General features: G+C 35.8%; 2 protein-coding genes and 1 long non-coding RNA gene across 3 annotated transcripts; 2 read left to right on the top strand and 1 right to left on the bottom strand.

Annotated features, from left to right (window-relative positions):
• On the top strand, positions 461-13,369 carry LOC109822447 (phosphatidate cytidylyltransferase 4, chloroplastic-like). The gene is made up of 7 exons (XM_020388646.1): positions 461-783; positions 1,539-1,795; positions 2,258-2,448; positions 7,101-7,225; positions 9,476-9,609; positions 11,730-11,845; positions 12,853-13,369. The coding sequence occupies exons 1-7, from the start codon at positions 514-516 to the stop codon at positions 12,942-12,944; spliced, it is 1,185 nt and encodes a 394-aa protein (XP_020244235.1). The 5' UTR covers positions 461-513; the 3' UTR covers positions 12,945-13,369.
• LOC109822448 lies at positions 7,833-8,959 on the top strand. The gene is made up of 2 exons (XR_002242129.1): positions 7,833-7,902; positions 7,973-8,959. It is a non-coding gene; the product is annotated as an uncharacterized LOC109822448 (long non-coding RNA).
• Positions 13,617-17,908, bottom strand: LOC109822446 (putative glycerol-3-phosphate transporter 1). Its single transcript, XM_020388645.1, is given in 5 exon segments — positions 13,617-14,003; positions 14,006-14,041; positions 14,044-14,439; positions 15,910-16,920; positions 17,750-17,908. Coding segments are annotated over 4 exon segments (1,521 nt in total). The 5' UTR covers positions 16,892-16,920; positions 17,750-17,908; the 3' UTR covers positions 13,617-13,896.

Below are 21,995 nucleotides of genomic sequence, written 5' to 3'. Positions count from 1 at the left end.
TTTCAGCCCTGGAGCTGAAACCAGGTCGGTTTTTGAAAATTTTTATCCGAAACTTCACGGGAGTTGAACTCCCGTGAAGTTTCGTAGTTCAAATTTTTTTTTTTTGTACTGGGAAACTTCACGGGAGTTCAACTCCCGTGAAGTTTCGAAAGTTTTTTCACAAAAACCGACCTGGTTTCAGCGCCAAGGCTGAAACCAGGTCGGTTTTTGCAATTAAATCTGAAGTGGGTTGTTTTCTGTGATTAAATTTGTAAATAGGTTGGTTTTGAAAATTTGTCCTATAATACAGATTTAACATAAAATCTTATGAATGAATTCCAGGCTAAGATCAAATTGAAATGGATTTGAAACTTTGAGGGTATGAAAGTGTTAAAAAAATGTTTCGATATATTACACTAAGAAAATAGGTGAACTGTGGGGTGCCAAAGTGAAAATAGGCAAACAACAAAAACAGTGATACCCTCCTCCGTGCCAGTGCCACCGATCTGATACTCCGCCGGATCACCAATAGCAATGATACCCTCCTCCGCCGCCCTCGATCTCGACCGCTGCGGCGTCTTCCCTCTCTCCCTCACCTCTCTCTGCCCTTGCCAATCCCAAACCCTAAGACCCCTAAGTTTTTCCCGCCAAGCTCGATTTCGATCTCTGCAGAATCTCAAGCTCACCATCTCGTTTCGACGATCCCGTGGCGGATTCCTGCGGTCCATCACCGCGTTCGTGCCTCTCTCCGGCGATGCAGTGAAGCCCGATGACGACGAGCTCAGAGATGGAAAGGCTGCTGAGGTAATCGAATTCTTTAGCAATTAATCGAGAATTAGGGTTCTAGTGATCCAAAGTTCTTTAACTTAGACTAGTGATCGTAATTTCTCGTAAGAATTTTTTTAATTGCATTAAATGAGTTGAAGTAACCGTATTCAGTTGTACCTAATGGAAAACTAGGGTTCTAGGGATGCAAAGTTCCGGAACTTAGACTAGTAATCGAAATTTATTATCTGAATGTTTTCAACTGCATTAATGAGTTGAGAATTCTACAACCCTGTGATGTTGATGTTGTGTTAAAAGTATTGGTTGAAATTTAGTGCAAATTTATTGCTGCAAAGGGCTTACATTACTCAGTTTGTAGATTTCCATCACTATTTAGGGTTGTCTTTAGTTAAATCTAACACTAAAATTTTACCAGCACTGGTGTCATGTATTAATATGTGAACTCATACGGTCATACTCCGAAGTTTTTAGTAGGTATTAACCTGTTGTGGACCTATAATTGGTGTCAAACTTCTTGCAATAAATCACGAACATCTGATGATCTTGACACAGATCCTACGTGGCAATTAAGCATATAGGAGAAGTTTGAAAATCAAAGGGAAAATTACTAGATGGAATTTGTCCATATGTTGCTTTTAGTTAAAGAAAGAATTTATTCATGCTTTGAGTTAAAGATAGAATTTATTAATATGTTTGCTCAGGGATTGTGGCAGATCCCAAAACCTAATCTTTGGTCATGTTCACTGCCATATAAACCCATGCTTGTGGTGCAGGGTTCACAAGCTTTGGCTATGGATCAGCTAAGAAAGCGGGTGGTGTTTGGGCTTGGAATTGGGCTCGGCACTGGTGCAATAGTTGTGGCTGGAGGATGGGTGTTTACTACAGCAGTTGCAGCCGCAGTGTTTGCTGCATCCAGGGAATATTTTGAACTTGTAAGGAGCCGGGGTATTTCTGATGGGATGCCACCTCCTCCGAGATATGTGTCCAGGGTTTGCTCTGTGATATGCACACTCATGCCCATGCTAACATTGTAAGTTCAGCAACCAATTTTCCAATAGTTTAAGCTTCCAGGTAGATGAGTCCAAAAGTTTACATAATTTCCCTAGCTATTAACTAAGTTGACATGGATGACCTTTGCACGTACTACATTTTTCATCATTGTATGCTTGTTTTCTTCATTAATTACACCTACTTGTTTGAGTAATTCTTTGTTGTGTTGAAAGTCGATAGGCTTGGGCGTGCTTCTTTCCATTTGTTTCTAAGAATACATTTTTGGTTCTTGCACTTTTAGTTTTATTTACGACGATGTCTTCAGTATTGAGGAAATGTCCCTACTTCTAAGGTGAATGTGGACAATGCAATCACTCTTTATATGGTTGTTTTGACAGTATGCCGTAGTTTTGCATGCATATGTTGTATATAAGTTGTCTTTCCACATTTGTATTCATCACGAGAAGTCTTAGCTGAATATTTTCTTTATTGTATTGGCTAGGTATTTTGGTCAGATGGATGTACCTGTGACATCGTCCGCTTTTGTTGTTGCAATGGCATTAATTCTACAGAGAGGGAATCCTCGTTTTGCACAGCTTAGCAGTGCCATATTTGGGCTGTTCTACTGTGGCTATCTTCCCTGTTTCTGGGTTAAGCTCCGATGTGGTTTGGCAGTTCCTGCATTGAATACAAGTATGTTTTCATCTTCTTTTTACCAAGTATTGATCTGAGGAGAATGCTTCAATGAACCATAGCATGGAGACTAGCAGTTGTTCAGGAAATGAGAACTCATGGTTGAATATACACTTAGTAACTTGATAATTAATATCCATGAATTCTCTGGTGGACAGCACAAGTTGAAACAGTGAAAATCATAGAGTGGGAAAAAGTTTTTTTAGTTGCACATTTGCTTCTATTGGAGACTCCTACTTGTTACGTACCCACCAAACCTAGCCCCCAAATTCCTGTCTTTCTCCAGCCTTCCAAAAGATGAAAATAACCTCAACCAAGAGGAATACAAATTCCAATGCTTGCTCGCATCATGTTGTTACAGATTATGTCAATGCAATAAGGCAATAACTTTAAGATGACGCAAATTTCTTTTTTACAGCTTTGCAAATATACTCATGCATGCCTTGTTGTTCTTGTCCCTGATTCTATGAAAAAGCTTTTACCTTTTTTTTTAATTTTATTGCTGATTTACCCTCCTCCCTAATAGCATCATCTATGACCTCCAAAGTTTCTTTCGTGTATCGGTTGACTATTCTTACATGTTTGTGCACATCTGCATACCAAACCAAGTTGCATTATACGTATTTTCATTTCATAAGACCATCTGTATTTCTTAATACTAGTATAATGCATGTGCTTTGCACATGAACATATATGTTTTAAGTTGTGATTTTTTATTGAATAATAAAACTATGTAATAATAAATAAAATTGTATAATATGATTGCTTAAAAAGAAATGTGTGAATTAATTATTATTATGTAGTTATTGTAATTGAATGCTTTTCTCATAACGATCGCCCAATGTTAACCTTTTTCTAAATAAGTCCCCAAATCTAAAATTGTTCTTAAATAAAACTGTCAATTCTATAAGTTCTCTTAAATATGTTCTTCAAACTTGAAAATTGTTAACTTAACTCTAAATTAACTAAGCTGCATTAATATTGCTAGCTTTTTCCTGATGTTCCCCAGATAGTTACACTTGATACTTGCAACATATTGTAATTGATACTTCTCATTATAATTATTTAATAGGATAAATTATACTAAAGCTTTATGAACTTTTAGCTCATATGAACTTTCAAAATTACACTAAATCACTAATGAATTTTTTGTTTCAAAGAAGAACCACAATAACTTTCTAAATTTTGCAGGTAACCCCTATAAGTTAGAACTAGGAAATGGCATAAAAAGGCATTTTGAGAGTTATTGGGGGTTGGTGTAATTTATCTAAAAGACAATGGGGGCTTTCTACAAAAGTTATTAGAGGTTTAGTGTGATTTTGAAAGTTCACATAGTCTATTTACTGCAAAATGTTGAAATTTCATGTGGGTTTACTATAATTTACCTTATTTGAAAATATAATTCTTAGTTCAAGTAACATTATTAAACTAATTATATTGTCCATATACTATAAAATATTTATCTAATTTAAAATTTTAAATTATGCTCTTAAGATTTAGCACTATAAATATTTTATAAATTTTTATTATACTATCATTAACAATTAATAGTACTATTATTAATATTAAATAATTTTTTAAAAAAGGTTAGTTTCAATCATTACCAAGTGTAGATTATTCAGTACCATGTAATAATCTTTGAGAAAATACTCTAAAAATAATATTAAATTATTTATTTAAATTTTTTATAATATAATACTAAATAAATAGTGTAATTCATAATTTATGTGATATTATAAAAATAATTACACTATTTATGCCATTCAAAATTTATTCTATTTATTTTTTGCTCATTCTTAATAGTATTTAGTAATATATTATTCTATTTATACTATTATTTTATTATAATTCATAAATAATTATTATAATAATTTTACTACTAATAATTGTGTATGCTTATTTTATAAATTATTTTACTTTATTATTTTTAGACAATTAATAGTTATAATATTATTGATAATTATAATTATTTAGGAAGGTGAGGAGGTGCATAATTAATAAGAGGCTATATTTATTTAATGAAAGATTAATTAGAGATAATGGCATAGTTAGAATTTATTAAAATTTGAGAGGGCTAAAAAGGAAATTAAAAATTTTAACATTCTAATCCTCTTTTTATAGAGTATAGATATTTTATGCTATATATATGAAAAGAATCACTTCCTAATCAACTCCAAGTCTACAACTCTAATAAAGATAAATTTCAGGCCACTATGACCCTAACAAAAATAAAACTCAGTTCCACTGAAAACACTTCAAAACAGTAAGAGTTTAATCTACACAACAGATCATTCCTAAAAAATTCTAGCATATCTCCAATGTATATAGTGAAATCTAAAATCTATTCAAGGATTTTCATCTCAACGTCTAGCAGTTAGAAAATAGTTAAATCTTCTTCCAAAATTTAAGGAAAACTGTTTAATCAAGTCGTTATACGTGTAGATATGTATGAATTTCTCTTATGATAGATTTAGTTTCACATGCTTATTTTTTTATAGTACCAAGATTGCAATAGTTATGTGATTATTTCATGTGGAAAAAAGTATATGCTCACAGAACATAGTTTTAAGGACAAATTTTGAAAATCGACCTTTTCTCAAATTTAATAGGCAAAACCGACCGTCTAACAAAATATTTGGGAAAATCGACCTTTTTTTGCACGGGACTGCTAGTCCCGTGCAAAAAAAGGTCGATTTTCCAAATCCACTCACTCGTTGCTGGTGGCGCGACGGCTTGGGGTGGGGGATCCGAGCTGAGGTGGAGCTCGAAGAGGCGCGGTGAAGGGGGAGGCAAGGCTGATGGCGTGCGGAGCTGGTGCTGGTGGTGCTGAGGAGGAGACGAGGGAGAGGGCTAGAGGAGGTTGGGCGGTGCGGAGGGGCTCGTGGCGGAGCTCGGGGCGATTGAGAAGGTGAGGCCGTCGGAGGAGGTGGCGACGCGGGTCTGGTGAGCTTGGCGGTTGATGAGAGAGATGAGGAGAAGGAGCTGAGGGAGAGGGAGAGGGAGAGGGAGAGGGGAGGGGAGGGGGGGACGTGTGAGTTGTTTGGAAAAACGACCTTTTTTTGCACGGGACTAGCAGTCCCGTGCAAAAAAAGGTCGTTTTTGCCAAATATTTTGTTAGAAGGTCGGTTTTGCCTATTAAATTTGAGAAAAGGTCGATTTTCAAAATTTGTCCTAGTTTTAAGTGTGCCTTTCTAGTACATGCTTATATATAGAAGTACGAGCATACACATATGTAAAAGTCCAGCATAAATTTATTTTAAAAGATTCATTAGAATGCCAAATCTGCTATCATTTAGACATTTCTTGCATTTGCATTAGACTTGCATGTAAAATCTCTGATTAGTGTCTACATGTACATAAATAAGCATGTTAAGCTACACACAGCACAATTATAAGAAAGCTTAGCCCCTCGGATCACCTTTAGGTTTATTTATGCAACTATTTTTAACTCTAAAATAAAAAATCCATGAAGAAGTTCATCCACACAAAAACCATATTATTGTTAAATTAAAGATTCAAATTTGTGAAGTATATTATTTTAATATTTTATATTATATGTTATGTTGTAAATCACTGGTTGGAAAGGGAAGCATAAGAAAACAGTATTAAAACTGTTAAGATGTCTCGAAAAGATGAAGAAACCATAGTTGCCTGTAATAGATCTTGAGCTATGTTTCACAGGTACTGGTGCGGGTGCAGACACAGACACAGATACGGGACACGACAAATTTTTAAAATGTAGGATACAGGGACACGAATATATATAATTATTGAAATTAATAATATATATGAGGTCGATATTATTTTTTATTACATATTATGAGAACTAAAGTCCATATAACTTATTTATGTTTCTTTTATTGTGTAGATTATTAATTGAAAAACTGCTCATTTTTGGACTAGATATCCAAATCATCATTTATGAACATGATATCGACTGAAATGAACCCGATCCGATTCCAACAAGTTGCAGAAATTTGATGTGAAGTGTAAGATATACGTCCAAGAAGTGTACCACGAGTGTTTTAAACTAAAACATGCATTGTATAATGGGGCACGTGTCTGCATAAATGTATGTATATGCTCAAGAAGTGTCCAAGGAGTATCCAACACGGACACGAAAACGGACACAGGAGCCAAGATGAAGTGTCTGGGTAACCTAAAATGCTTGACTGTTAAAAACTATGGCTTTCATCCACAATTTTCATTCTTATTTTACTAACTGTTCAAAATATATTGAGAGAGTGTTTTCTTTTACTTTACTGAATTGTCATATTATTGAGATGGTAATCTATGCAGAAAGTCTGAACTTTGGCATGTATTCTGTTCCTTTCTCTTGCATTCTACTAATTATTGAGAGTAGAATCTTGCATGCATTTTCTTCTATCTTGTCCCTTAAATCCAATTCATCTTGGGTATATGAGGTGGTTGAGAATTTTATTTTCAAATTGGGAGATTGATATTTTTTGGTCTTCTAAGCCCATTGCATGATTTCTTTTCAACATATATGTTTAGAAGTTTTAGACTTTTCCTATCTAATTCATTTTTGAATGTTCATGCTGCTTTATTGATCTTATCATTCTTAAATCTAATGTACTCATTTAACATCAAGATTTTGTCTTTAATTAACACTGTATGATACTTTTTGGCAGAATTAGGGAATACATGGCCGATTTTTCTTGGTGGACAGGCTCATTGGACGGTTGGCCTAGTAGCAACCTTGATGTCCATTAGTAGCATAATCGCGGCAGATACATTTGCTTTTCTAGGTGGAAGGGTATATTTCTTATTTTTCTCTGACTAGAATTAACGGTACCACATAACCTTTTGTTGTTGAAAAAACTGAACGTAGTATTTACTCCATAATATAACAATCCAGTATGAGATTATACCATTTATCTTTTTTTTATCCTGGTTTTTTTCTCACTTTTTGTTGTTAATGTGTCCTACTTCGTTAGATGCATTCTTTGGCCCATTTAATTCCTTAAAAGTTTAATGTGATTCCTGGTAGAAATATTGTTGTTTCTTCATCTGAACTTCTTCTTAATTTAGAACCGAGTCTAACTGTTGTGATTGGTGGCCTACTCCAGGGTTGGGTTTGAGGCCTGATAGAATCTTTATAGGTTTATATAAGTTGTTTGACCAATAACGACATGGTAACATTTCCTACCCATTAACTCGTCTTCTATCCTTCAGCTTGCAAATTTACTTCTGGTCAAAAGGTAAATCCCTAGAATGCAACGAGTCATAGAATTTGGTATATCTTTTCATGGATCCACGTGTGAGATATCCAGGCCTACTTAGTTGAACAATGATTTGGATCTTGATAATTATGATAGGGTTATACACTTGAGTAAAAGCAAAAGTAGTCAAATTGAACAATGATTTGGATCTTGATAATTATGATAGGGTTATACACTTGAGTAAAAGCAAAAGTAGTCAAAAATCAAGTAGGTAAATGAAGCTGATTTTTAGATAGGGTTATACACTTGAGTAAAAGCAAAAGTAGTCAAAAATCAAGTAGGTAAATGAAGCTGATTTTTATTCAGTAAAATAAACAAACATGTACACTACATCTAGATCTATTCATCAGAAAGATTCATTTCTTTTCTTTCCATCTTTATTTAGCTTCTGAAGCAATTTATAGCTATCTTTGCTGGAATTAGACAAGCCTTCCTCATGTCAGATTGGAATTTAAACATTGACATGCACACATCAGGCAACTGGTACTTTGCTATTTCCATAGCCAAAAATGGGGCTGGGAACCCTATTTTTAGTTGTAAGTTGGTGTTAGTTCGAAATAACTTTTAAAGACAGGCATGTAACATCTCCAGGTTGGAGAATCTCTTAGAGAAGTAAAAGTACCAGTAAATGGAAATTGTTGCTCATGTCTTTCCACTTACAATCAGGTTGTTATTTAGTTTTTCCTTATGTTGTGTTGAGGGGAATCTTAGCATATATTGAGCAGTACTTAGCTGTTTCCAGTGGAACTGAAGTTTCACCTATATATATCATTCTACTCTTTTTAGTGTCTAGATTTCTGGTGCTTTCTCATGGAAGATTTTGCTTGTCCGAGTTAATGTACTGTGGGATTACTGTGAAATTGTTAACAAGATATTTGAATCAGCTAAGATATGAGACCATCATAAGGTGAAAAGTTGACCAGTATTCTAGATCAGCTTAAGTCTATGTTAACATAATCCTCAACATAGTTAAGTCGAGTTTCTTCTACCAGGTCATCTGTTGTTAACTAATGATTGGGTGAATTGCAATCCGCTTCCTTCAATTCTCAATTAATGAGTACATCTGAAAGAAGCATATGTCATTGATGGTGCTATAAGCTCGATTCAGTCAGGTTTGCCCTAAGCATCCATCTGTTCACATCTTTTGTTACTGGCCGGATGAGATGATGGTTTTTCAATTAAATCACTCCAAACAAGTGTTGTTCCACTATGTATCTTATTTTTACCTATTAATATGGCAATGTAGTTCCTAAAAATTTCTTATAAAACAGATATCATCACCGTTTGCCTGATCCCAACTTGTCCAGTAATCTAGACATCATATTTGCTAGTCCAGCAATAAAATTTTGGGTTGGCTAAATTATTTGCCATACATCCTTTTTCAATATGCTGTCTGCCCCTATTTTTGTTTGCTTAGACCACATCTGACTCCTTGTCCCTCATCTAATTAGCTGTGATCCTATCACTCCTTTATCCTGTGTGATTACGGGTCGATTCAATTTCCAAACCTTGTTTGTTGTTCCTCCTCATGTTATCCTTATGGAAGCTATCTCTTAACCTCTAATGAGTATCCTTGTTCGAAAACCTATTCTTTGTTATGCTGTTAATCAGATGTTGGATGTTTCTTGTATATATGATGGGATTGGCATACATATTACTAGATGAGAATTAAGATCTCTTTGCTCCAAAATCCGGAAATTTTTTATTTATGCTGATAAGATGCAATGACCAATTTTCGTGTGTGGATCATTTTTTGACAAGAGTTTCCTTCTAATACTTTATAGGCATTTGGTCGTACTCCTCTTATAGCTATCAGTCCAAAGAAGACTTTGGAAGGAGCTTTTGCTGGTCTGAGCGGGTGCATAGCTATTGCTGTTATTCTTTCTAAGTTTTTTAGCTGGCCAACATCTTTATTGAGGTACCTACTTAGGAATCAACCAATAGACTTTTCTTGCAATACTATTGTAATGTTGTCACTTAGGTTTGGATAACATAATGATTGTGATCTAGCTTGCATCTTGTTTCTAAATAATTATTATCTAATTATATTTCCTACAACCAACTTAGAAGTGCAAGGTTGGGATTGAACAGAGCTGGAGTTCTTTGATGAGATACTTGGATAAAGTTCTCTTCTTCCCTACTTTTCTTTCCTATAACTGGTTGCTCTCTTTTTATCTTTCAAATTTTGTGTAGCTATTTTACTTATTTGTGTTCCAAAGTATTTGGTTATTTCTTGGTGTGAAAGGGCTTATACTGCATTGATTAACTCTGTTTGAAAAGACAATTTCTGGGCATTATTTGAGATTTTCATGGGCTTGGCTACTTGCTACAAGTATAGCCTTACAGGATACATAAACCAAATTGACAATATATATGTGCGTTCGCATCGCGTGTGTGAATGTGTATGGTCTGGAAAACAGGTATGAGCTTATGAAGTGGCTACTTATTTGCAGTGTGTGGAAACAAGACATGATAATGGTGAGGCCTACTATGCTTGTCACATCGGAAATGTGAACTTCACCACTCATACCTCTTGGTAGCCCATTTGCGCAAATGACGTCGTAACTCATATTCACTATCCCCCTCTATACATACCAACATGCATATAAGCATAGACATAATCATATACGTACATATGTGTCATGCACATGACATATGCATGTATCTGTTGCACGTACATTTGTGATGGATATATCCCGGCAGATATGTGGATATTTATGCATGTTTGCAGATGCATGGTTTAGTTATTGGCATTTGCACATTGGAGGGGACATGAATTTAGTTTTTTTTCCCTCAAAAGCTGTCTTTTATTCAGATAAGATGTATATCATTTATAGCATGGTCTTGTAGTGAAAGCTTTTAAGCCTTCCAAATTTGGCTCAATTTCATTTTAATAAATTATAATCTTATGTTTTAACTAATCATTAGTAACAAACATGCACCCATGCTTTCATTTAAAGTGATGCATATTGCATAGCATTTTTATTAGATTACTTAAAGGGAATAATTTTACATGCTAAAGATGCCAAAAAGGAGGCATCCACTGAACATAATATGCTTATCTTCTGCTTTATTTCATGTTTGGCAACTGGTCAAAGTGGCTTATAAGCCTCTAGGACATGTTTGACAAACAACTTATTTTAGCATATAAGCGAAAAGCAGACATGAGATAACAAATCAAGTTTTCCCTAAGATTTCGAATAGTTGGACCGAATTCAAGTTGATTATGTTTCGCTTCTTCCTCGGAAAAAGACGATCAAAAAATTTCCAATCATAATTCTTGCTGATCGGATCATCCCTATAGGATAAAAAAATAAAACTCAGATATTTGCTATCTTTCTCTTTGAATGAGATCTCAATTCCAGCTATGATTTCATTAGCTATCTTACAACTAGAATCCCTCTTTTTCTGATCTGGTTCCTCCACCACCGTGAACTCCGATTCGTTTCAGGGATGATACACTTTTAATTTATTGGGAGAACCCAAGTACTCTCTTGCGGATTCATGGAACAACTCTCAGAAATCGTTTTCCTTTTTGGAAGATATAGGAGCGAAACAATTAATCTATTGATATTGGAAGACCAAAAAGATTCTTCCAATGTCTCATTTCTGGGTTCAATGGGATTCATAGGTATAGGAAGAAGCCCCGGACTGAGTAAAAGACTAGTTTGCCCCTTATCTTTTAAGAAAATTCCAACGCCTATTTCTCTATCTCCAACTCCATTTGAGTCATGTCCTTTTTAGTCATTTTGACTGCAAGAATGGATTATAAGCCACTTACGTGCCTCTACTAAATTTACTAAACACTTCGGAATAATCCACCTCGTTTACAAGCTTTTTGTGGATTATAAGTCAAGTGGACTATAATCCGTAGTTCCCAAACATGCTTGCAGCTATGCGCTTTTTTATTTTGTTTCCCAAAACACACCTGTGTGCAAATAAACATATATCTAATTATGGTCATAAAATCACAAATGTAGTGGAATGCCATTTCTCAGTTTGCTGCCATCTTAACTTATACTGTTCTTATTGGTTCAGTGCTTCAGCTTTTGGAATTCTCAACTTCGTGGGATCTCTATTTGGGGATCTTATTGAATCAATGATCAAACGAGATGCTGGTGTCAAAGATTCTGGATCTCTCATTCCAGGGCATGGTAATTCTTTTTCCTGGTAAAATATTAATATAATAAATCGTTCTTGAGCATTGACTGAGGCTACGGGCATATCACCTAATTAATTAGTTTATCAATGATTGAAAAGTCTAATTTGGATTTTGGACCCTTGTTTTTTGGAGACAGAGACCCTCATGTGTCTACTTCTAAATTTCTTATATATATGTGTGTGCTATGTCATCCACAATAGGAACATATATCAGGCACGCGTAATCCATTCTTTTGCTTATGCTAAAATTTTGGATTCTATATCATCTGAAGGAAATTGAGATGGGAACTATTATTTAGGTATCTATACTTTGTCGTATATATCTGGTGCTGATTTTGTTAGTCATCTAGCAACTAAGCATTCTTGTTCGCGTCATTTTGATTCTTTCCAAGTGCAGATCAGTACTAAATTTTGATGTAATTCGATGTTGAAACTTAGATATTTGCAAGAGAAGTGCTGCTGTCTATAACATCAATCTTTCTAGAGAGCTAATTTATGTCATGAGAACTAATTTAGCACCTTGATACCAACCTCTAACACAAGCAGACTGTTGTGAGTGTTCAACAGCTTTTTATCAGAGATTACTTCTGGTTCTGTAGCACTACTTTAATATAGTATCTACTGACGGCTGAGATAGTCAGCTATTGCCAGTATATCACTCCACATGCTGAAAATGTTTCTACTGTTACATTTTTTTGGTTCAATGTTGGATGCTCTACCGTAACCATGTTGTGAGGCCCTTTGCGAAGCCTATATGTCTGTGATCCATATGCAGCAATACTTGGCGAAAGTAAGTATCTTGCATTATTATCTTTAACCTTTGGTAAACCAGGAATTTGTTCTTTAATAACCGGGATGCATGCTTGCTGCTTCTCAGTATATTTGTTTTATCTTTAAATTAGCTTCTCTGTTTGTTTGTTTTTTCTTTAAATTATCCTTGTCCCATCTTAGTCGAGTCATTCAGAATTATTTCACTTATGTGATGAATATCAATGCGCAGGGGGGATACTTGATAGAGTCGATAGCTATGTGTTCACTGGTGCACTTGCATACTCCTTCATAAAGATTGCATTGCCACTCTTTGGAGTCTGAGTTCAAATGATGAAGTCGAGGATGTGTTCATACAAACATTCAGTTTGTTGCTGCATCAACAACCAACTGTAAAGAAGGAACAACAGAAAGAAGAAGATAGTAAAGATTGAGACACAAAGAAGTTGCAGAGCGCTCCTTTAGGCTGAACACTCGCATTGCTGGATCACTCAAGTTACATTTCTCTCATAATTTTTTCCCCCATTCTTGTAAGAAAATATGTTTTTCTTCTTCTTATTCTTCCTTTTCCCCCCTCTCTTCTGGGGAATTCTACCAGTTCAAAGTTTTTTTGGTCAACTTGGCGATAACAGCAGATATGCTGTTACAGGAATTAACTTACTAGTAGCATAATGTATAATTTGTATAACAAGCTTGTACTTCTTTCTTTAGCATAGAATAATATATAATCTTCTTCACCCTTGGAATCATTCTATTGTCTTCACAACTTATTGTGCTGCACATCTGAGAATTTTCTTAACATAGAAGTGTTCTGCTTTTTCATAAAGTGTGGTAGTCTTAGATTTGAAGGCTTATGTACTGTTGGGTTTGCATAAACTGCTGCAAACAGAAAATTAAAACCTCATGAAAGGGTACCAGCGTGAAAGACATCATCCATTATTTGACAAGAGACTTCCCACTTAGTGAAGGCTCACGTACATAAGGAAACACCAGTAGTGTTGGAGAAAAAACATCTCCTTTCTCATCATCAATAATCCATATGATTTCTGCATGTATCTTAACTTACAAACCTTGAATGCCTATAATAGTACATTACAAGTTCTACCAATCATCAACTATATCTACAACATACCTCAAACCCCATTTCCTCCAAAACATAAAAATCTGGAGAAATTCAACAGCATTATCAATTTCCCCTGCCGATTCTCTCCACCAATTCCCAATCTCTCTGTATTTTCTATCAACAACTTCAAGCCTACATCCAACATCCCAATACTCATACTTGCCCTTCTGCACTCAAACCATCACCCTGTGCACGCGCACGTGCACGTATCTTAGCTGCCACCTCAGCCACCACGAGTCGAGTCAACAACAACCCCGCCACGCCGCCGCCATCAACATCATAAACACCCCATCCCATACTCTCCACTGATATATACCACTGTGAGCAAGGGCCCCACCGCCGCCCCAACCGACCCTGTACCATCAATGATTGCCGTCACCGTCGCCAAGGCACGAGAGTCCCCGTGGCTCCCAAGATCAGTGGAGACGGCGGTGGTGATGAGGGCGTAGGGCCCATTGACGAACATGCCGGCGATGAACATGAGGACGATGTTCCAAGAAAGGGAGACGTCCCCGTAGATGCGGTAGAGGAAGAGGGCGGGGATGGCGCAGTAGGTGAAGCTCGCGGCGGTGATTTGCACGGGCGTCAAGGCGATCAGAGATGTGGCCGCGAGGATTCCACCGACGACGCCACCGGCGTCGAAGAGGGTTGAGAGGGTGCCTGCTGTTGAATCGGATAGGTATTGGTTGTCGATAGCTGAGAGGATCAAGAACATGAAGATGTGATTTTGTGCTATAACATGGTAGAAGAAATTAATTCCAGAACAATTAATTTAATGGAGGCAACCTTTTAACAGATCTGAATGAAAGAATATAAAACATGTAGCCAACCTAAAATTATGGGTTACAGGTTTTATTGTTGTTGTAATAGAACATGAGGATTACTGATATCTGCCTTTTTCTTGTTAAGTTCTACAATATGCTCTTTCATTGGTTTGTCATGAATAAATTTGATTATGTACTTCATATGCGTATAAGGTGAGGTTCATTGATTCAGAGGTATTCTCTGCAATATATGCTAGTGTGAACAAAAGTAGTGCTGAAGTTTCGATTTGAAGAGGAAAAAAAAGGTAGAAGATTCTAAAAATAGGAGTGAAAACAATAGGAACCTTCAAACCATGATGAAGATTGTTATGTAAATAGTAACCTCTTTTGGTTCATTTGGCCAACCAAATGAGACACAGGTCCTCATTACCTACGTGACCTTTTGACAAGAAACTGAGAATAATTAGGAAAGGGAAGAAGATGGATGAGCAAGCTTTGACGGAAAGGGAATAATGAACAGGTTTCTGCTCAAGAGAGGAAAAACTTTGGAGTTTAAAGATGGTTAAGCTGATAGTGAATAGAGAAGGAAAAGTGAAAATAGGGACAGTGAAGCATAACAACCTGTAATTTAGTCACTTTCAACGAGATTTCCTTGAATTTCATCTTTGTTGACAAGTTATGGATTTATTTTGAAGTTTTTTTAGTTTAAAATGGCATGCTTCCTCTTACTTTAAAATTTCTAGTAGGTGTCAATTTACAGTAACTTCTAGATCAATGAAAGAATTGATACTTCCCCCTAGAAGCAAAGAATCATACAGCCGAAGTTCTTCCAACATAGACATCTCAATTCCCCTAGAACACCTATCTTGTTACAGCGAAAATTGTCACCCCAGAGTTTTAACTTCATTAAACTATCATGAACTTTCACCAGTTCATATTAAACAAACATCAACTTCTTGAAATGCAGTAATCTACTGTGATCTTTCCACAGTTTTTCTGTAAATAGCCTAATATAAAAATTTTAAATTTATGAGAATGCAGGCCATGCACATATGACAGGATCAAATTAAGGATAAAAAAGTCACGTGATCAGGGAATTCATATAAATGGAATGATTCATGTGTGAAGATGGTGAAAGTTCATAGCGATAAATGAAATTTGGACGGAAAAATATCCTGATACATAATATATCACAACTTTACCTAAGGCAAACTTATGTTCTACACCTAAGTGGCCCTGCAATTGTGACTCTACGAATGCTATTTTTATCCACTAAATTGTACAATCACGGTTCTTGGAAGTAATTCAGATTGAAGTATCAATTATCAAACTACCCTATTACCAAGTAATAGTCTACAAATTAAAACTAAACGAGCACACGAGAGGCAAAAGAATATTTTACCTGTGTGGCTAATATAGAAAGGCAACCAATAGAGGAATGTATAAGCCACCAATTTCGAGAAAAATAGGCACAAAGCAAATGGCGCAACCCCTGGAATCCTCCATGCCTCAATGAATCCAACTGCTCTCTCTCTAACCTCTTCTCTTGATTCCAATAACGGCTTCGTACTCTCTCTTTTCTCCTTACCAACACTCACCTCCTCTTCTCCAACCCCAACGATTTCAGGACTCACAGGCAGCAGAAGAAAAACAACTACTGCAACAAACACAATGAGAATTCCCGGGACTGCAAAAGACCAACCCCATCCGAATCTCAACATAAACGAAGCAATCAAGGAGCCTGAAATATTTCCAACTGAAGTGTGTGCATTCCAAATTCCCATAATCAACCCTCTTTTTCTTTTCCCGAGCCAGTTGCCCATAACTGCAACAACTGAGGGCCAACCCGAAGACTGAAACAAACCAGCTAGCATTTGAATTACCAAATAGTAGTAGAAATTGTGGATATTGAGCCAATAACCAATACCAAATAAAGAAGTGAATACTCCAGTCCCAATCATTCCTACTGTGAGGACCACTCGAAGGTCTAAACGATCACCTAAGTGGCCAGCAAGGTACATGCCAAAGGAGTAGACAGCAAGAAAGGCGACATCGATCATCCCAAGCATTGCGGTACCATCTCGAGTATTGAATGGAGCCCAACCATCTTTAGTGGTTGTATGAAGATAAGAATTTGACCACGGAGAGAATACTAACTGTTGTGGTTGTTCAGGGTCAAATACAGTCTTAACAATGCTTGTGGTTTTCCTTGTAACATGGTAAGTAGAATAGGCGATAAATGTCAAAATCAACACTATGGTTTGATAAGTTCTGAAGGAGAGAACGGCGTTCTTGGCGTTCTCCAAGAATCTGATGCCGAGGGGTTTACTACTTTTTGCTTCTGTTCTTAATTCGCTTGATGGAGATATATTAGGATGAGCCATTCTTTGTGCTAGTGAAAGAGAAGTTTCATCTAGAGAACATGAAGAAAAGTTAGACTATACACTTGTGATCATTGATATTGAATGCATGAAGAAAACTCATTAAGACTAGCACTGGATATCTTCTTCCACTATATTTGGGGGAAATAGGACATGTATAATTCAAAACTTCATTTAATATTTCATCACTCAAACGTCCCCAAGGATTTCATCTTCCAGTGGTTTCTAAAGGACAAAGTAAAGTTTACGAATTAAGAATTTAAAATACACAAAGAGCCCGAAAAAGGTATCACAGTATCAAATAAAAGGGTTATCATCAAGCACTATATTCCAACCATTCGGAAGTCTGAACAATTATATCTTAGAGCACAAGCTAAGAATTCTTTCGCAAGAATTGAAACTTCTGAGAAAACTGCGATGGGGATTTAAAATTATGATTCACCTGTTGGATTCAGACACCAAACATGAACACTAATTTTGTCAAAATCATACCCCCGTTGAAGGAACAAACATAAGTAAATGGAATTACTTTTTAAATTTACCAACCTGCTCTCCAAAACCCACAAAATCTTTCTCTCCAAAACCCACAAAATCTTGTAAAAGATCAAATTTTGATAACATTTTAGCCCTCGCCAAAATCGAACCCCACAACTGAAATCAGCTCACTCTGAATAAAATGACAATCAAAATAAACAGAGCCAAATGTAAGTTTTGTTGATTAATCGCCCTAAAAACATATAATGTCAATAAAATTTAGAATGAATCTGGGCATAGGACAAATATGAAGAGGAAAAGAACGATTTAGAAAGAATAAATAAAATACAATTGCTGCATTAAAGCTGAAGGTACACGTGTCATTACCTAAGATGAGGTGTTCGTAGAATTAATGGCTTCTCTTCTCTTCCCTTCCCTTTTTTTTAAGTCCCTTTCACTCTCTGATTTCTCTCTGATCTGATCTGAAATCTTTAATGTTGTTGTATTTGGGTTCAGAGCTTCAAACTCTATTGAGAAGAAAAGATGAGAGATGCTTGAGTTTTCAGAATAGCAAGGTGCTGGAGTTTATATATCCCAGAAAATAATGCCTAAATTACATCAATACCCTTGATTTTGCACCTAAATTTCATAATAACTGGATGTATATGAGGCTGTATTTATTTATGTATGTGATCAAACAATTGTAGCGTTTCTTTTGGTACGTTACCCCATGTGTCAGTTCCTCACAAAAGTCCACTGTCCAAACACCAAAAAATCTCATGCAATTGTTTTAAGGAATTGAACTAATTTTCTCAGATACAGAGCTTAATTTTGTTATGAGTTTTATGTCTTTTAGGCTCCTACTTTTTATTTTTGCAATAATTTTTTCTATGGTTTTTTTAACAGTGAAGAGATCACTTTAACATAATCGCGATCATATTAATTTTAGAGAAAGAAAAAACATTTTAGACGGGAGTGACCTTTTCTATGAATAGTATTTATTTCCATATTTAAAAGTAACGTAACGAAAAAGGCAGAAAAATAGAAATAAAGGGCAGATCACTTATGGCCTGTTTGGATGGAGGGTAGAGAGGGGGGGGGGGGTGTTTCGGAGTTCCATTTAAGAGGGTAGAGGAGTGTAATGAGGGGAAATTTTGAGCCAAAATCTTACACCCCAATTGGGGTGTAATGAAGGGGAAGAGCTTTTCTCCTTCCTTTTCCTTCCTTTCTTTTCCCTAAGTCATTTTCCAAACACACTGTTAAGTCACAAGCATTTTTAAGTAGAATTACGAATTTTCGTACACATAATAAAGCACTTCTTGTTGTTGTGACTACCATAACCACAAGCCAATAAAGAGGCACATAAAAGGGTTTGGTGTGCTGGTAAAAGGGTGATTACGTGCAATCCACCATTTAAATAACTAAACGCATTTTTTTTATTAATTGGAGCATTGAAATTGGAAGGCATTGCTTTCTACTATGGACAAATCAGCATGAAAATAAACTAATAAGTCTGTTCATAAACTAAGCATATAATTAAACTAATAAGTCTGTTCATACCAGTAGATTGTCACTAAATCCAATTCACATTAACTAATTGACACAGTGAAGGATGATGTTAACAATAACAAGGGTTTCATCCACAAGCTTTGCTCATTAATTAGAGGCCTGACTTGTGAAGGATGATGTTAACAATAACAAGGGTTTCATCCACAAGCTTTGCTCATTAATTAGAGGCCTGACTTGCATCAGATAAGCTTTTATTTTCATACTGCACAAGCTTTGCTCATTAATTAGAGGCCTGACTTGCATCAGATAAGCTTTTATTTTCATACTGATTTGTCGATTGTAGAAAGCAATGCCTTCCAATTTCAATGCTCCAATTAATAATAAAAAATGCGTTTAGTTATTTAAATGGTGGATTGCACGTAATCACCCTACTGGTATGCGTTTGTCCTGCATCTATAAAGTTTATGAACAGACTTATTAGTTTAATTAATTGCTTAGTTAATATAGTCCACCTTCTCGAACATCAATGTATATAATTGAAAAACTATCACCACAATTTGAGAGGGTTATAGTTTTATGCTCTAACATGTTATTACGGATTGGGCGTTTTTTTAATGGTTTGAAACTTAGACTCATACATCGATGCCATTATTTTAAAAAATCCGCTTTGAATCGGATACTGAGAAGAAGTAACAGAACAATAAGAGAGGAGAGGCTTGCTTATCGTTTTATATTTTATAGCAACAATCAAAGATAATTTTGATATACTCACTGTGCAAATAAAAATAAGGAGCATCCAAATTCTTCATCGAAGGACTATATGTTTTCCAAATAATCGATGCAAAAAAGTACGAAATAACATTATAGGCACACCCTTCCACCACACCTTGAGGCACACCCCTCTCACAGCTACAGTGTACGGGGCCCACTTTAAATTTTTTTTTAAAATTTAAAGTGGGCCCTGTGCACCGTAGCTATGAGAGGGATATGCCCTAAGATGTGGTGGAAGGGTGTGCCAGTAGTACCACTCAAAAGTACGCGAATTAATTTGGTTCTGAAAAAAGGCTGGGTCGTAATTATTACGACAAAATCAGGGCGTAGTCCTAAATCTACAGAGAGTTTTCACTTTGGCCCCTCCAAGTTCTACCATTGGCGGGGCGATTATACGAAGGGGAATATTCCCAGCCCCAAATGGAATTATACTTTGAGTGCCGCTCCGTTCTCTTTTCGATTGGGAACCGCTCAACGTCATTCCGCGCGTGCGGGGCCCACACTTATCCGTCGCTTTGCAAGTCACAAACACCGGCTTTGCTCACAAAAGCCAGTGGATTGTTGATTCCATAATTGTCAACCGACGTACTACATAAATTAATGCATCAACATAACCCTTTATTGGAATTAATTATTAGGTTCAAATCTTTATACATACAGTGATTAGATGAAAAGAAAAAGAAAAAGAATATAAGTCAATAAAAGGAGCTTAAAGAATAATAGCACTGTCCAAGGTTATCAAGTTCTTTGAGCTTTAAATAATTTCTCACAGCAAATTAAACAGAAACTACGTAGAAACAAAAAGTTTTTTAAGCCACGGCTTCGTAAGAATTAGCTTAATTTTGATATATATATATATATATATATATTTTTTCTCATTTGGTAAAGGCTTATTTGGATACTAGTTTCCTTGAATCTATGTCCATTAATTATGATTTGTTCTAGACTTATTTGCAAAATTCAATAGTAGGATTGATATACGGTAACTAACTTAACCTTCTCTATTCATGAGTACGATTGTTCTAAACTTCCTATGCTCTCTGTATACTTCGCTAAGAAAAACTTATAATCATATCCGCTAAAATCAGATACGGTTACGGATATACATACAGATATATAAGCAGATATGCATACGGATACAAAACAGATATGAGAAAACTAGATAGTATTGAGAAAAATATAGTTCATGTGATACAAAAGAGTTCGTTAATATGTCCATTATAACTAAAAAGTTAAGATTAGACATCTTAATCATCAAAATTAACCACAAATCCATAATCTAAGAATCGAAACTGACATCTTAATCATCAAAATTAACCACAAATCCATAATCTAAGAATCGAAACTATCGTAAGAGTATGACTAATATGTATAATCTAAGAATCGAAACTATCGTAAGAGTATGACTAATATGTATTCGGATATTTCGGATACGGATACGGCTATTTCACTACAAAACCATATCTGGAACCATATCCTATCGGTTATAGATCTGAGTAACCATATCCGTATCCTAATGGATACGATTACGGATATTTCCTCGAATACGGATACGGTTGAGCACCCCTAACGGTAACACGGCAACCTTCTCTATTCATGAGTAGGATTAGCTTTGAAAACTGAAATCCAAGTTCTGTTGGAACTAATTAATTTTAATCAAACTGGGAACAACTTCCTACGCTCTCAAATAAGCCTTCAATAGAAATCAGTTTCTTCTTTTAATTAGCACGGTCATATGATCATCATGACATCTTTGAGTGCCTCTTTTTTTTCTCGGCGTGTGATGAGCGATCAATATTCGCCTGAATTTGGACCGCAAGTGAGATGCGTCAAAATTTTGAAGGGGACAGAGATTCGGGGGACCGTGCAGACCACTACCTCGTGTCCTATACACGTACGAAAATTTCATACGCCAACGCATGAATTCAACATGTATGATACCCTGTGCATCCTTATATTTGATAAGCATATCCAAAATACTCAATATTCAACGTGCTTTAAATGATCAGGATAGACAATTATTAAGAATTCCATGCATGTGGATAATATTGTTCAAAACAATTTAAATACTTTTTTTTTCCAAGCATATAAAACACGATTTCATATTTCGGATAATCATGGTGTTTTATTTCCATCAAACACGGGAGAGTGTACGGTTGAGTTTTGGGCGTCTGATATACTACTAATCATCCCGCATTTTGTTTCCTTATTGTTAGGTCATATGAAAGACGCTTTCAACTTAGATGGTTGATGTTTGTTACAACCTAATGTCCAATTCTAGAGTACTATATGACAACCCAACTTAATTATGTTTGTTAACGCTTCGTTTAGCACTAAGTCCATACGTTAAACT

The sequence above is a fragment of the Asparagus officinalis genome, chromosome 8 (genome assembly GCF_001876935.1).
Source record: "Asparagus officinalis chromosome 8, Aspof.V1, whole genome shotgun sequence".
NCBI classification, from domain to species: Eukaryota; Viridiplantae; Streptophyta; class Magnoliopsida; order Asparagales; family Asparagaceae; genus Asparagus; species Asparagus officinalis.
This window is presented reverse-complemented; position numbering and strand designations above follow the sequence as displayed.

Coding starts and splice junctions, on each gene's coding strand:
- LOC109822447 (XM_020388646.1), top strand. CDS start 514: ATGATACCCTCCTCCGCCGCCCTCGATCTCGACCGCTGCGGCGTCTTC. Junction 1,796..2,257: donor CTCATGCCCATGCTAACATT/GTAAGTTCAGCA, acceptor TGTATTGGCTAG/GTATTTTGGTCAGATGGATG. Junction 2,449..7,100: donor AGTTCCTGCATTGAATACAA/GTATGTTTTCAT, acceptor ACTTTTTGGCAG/AATTAGGGAATACATGGCCG.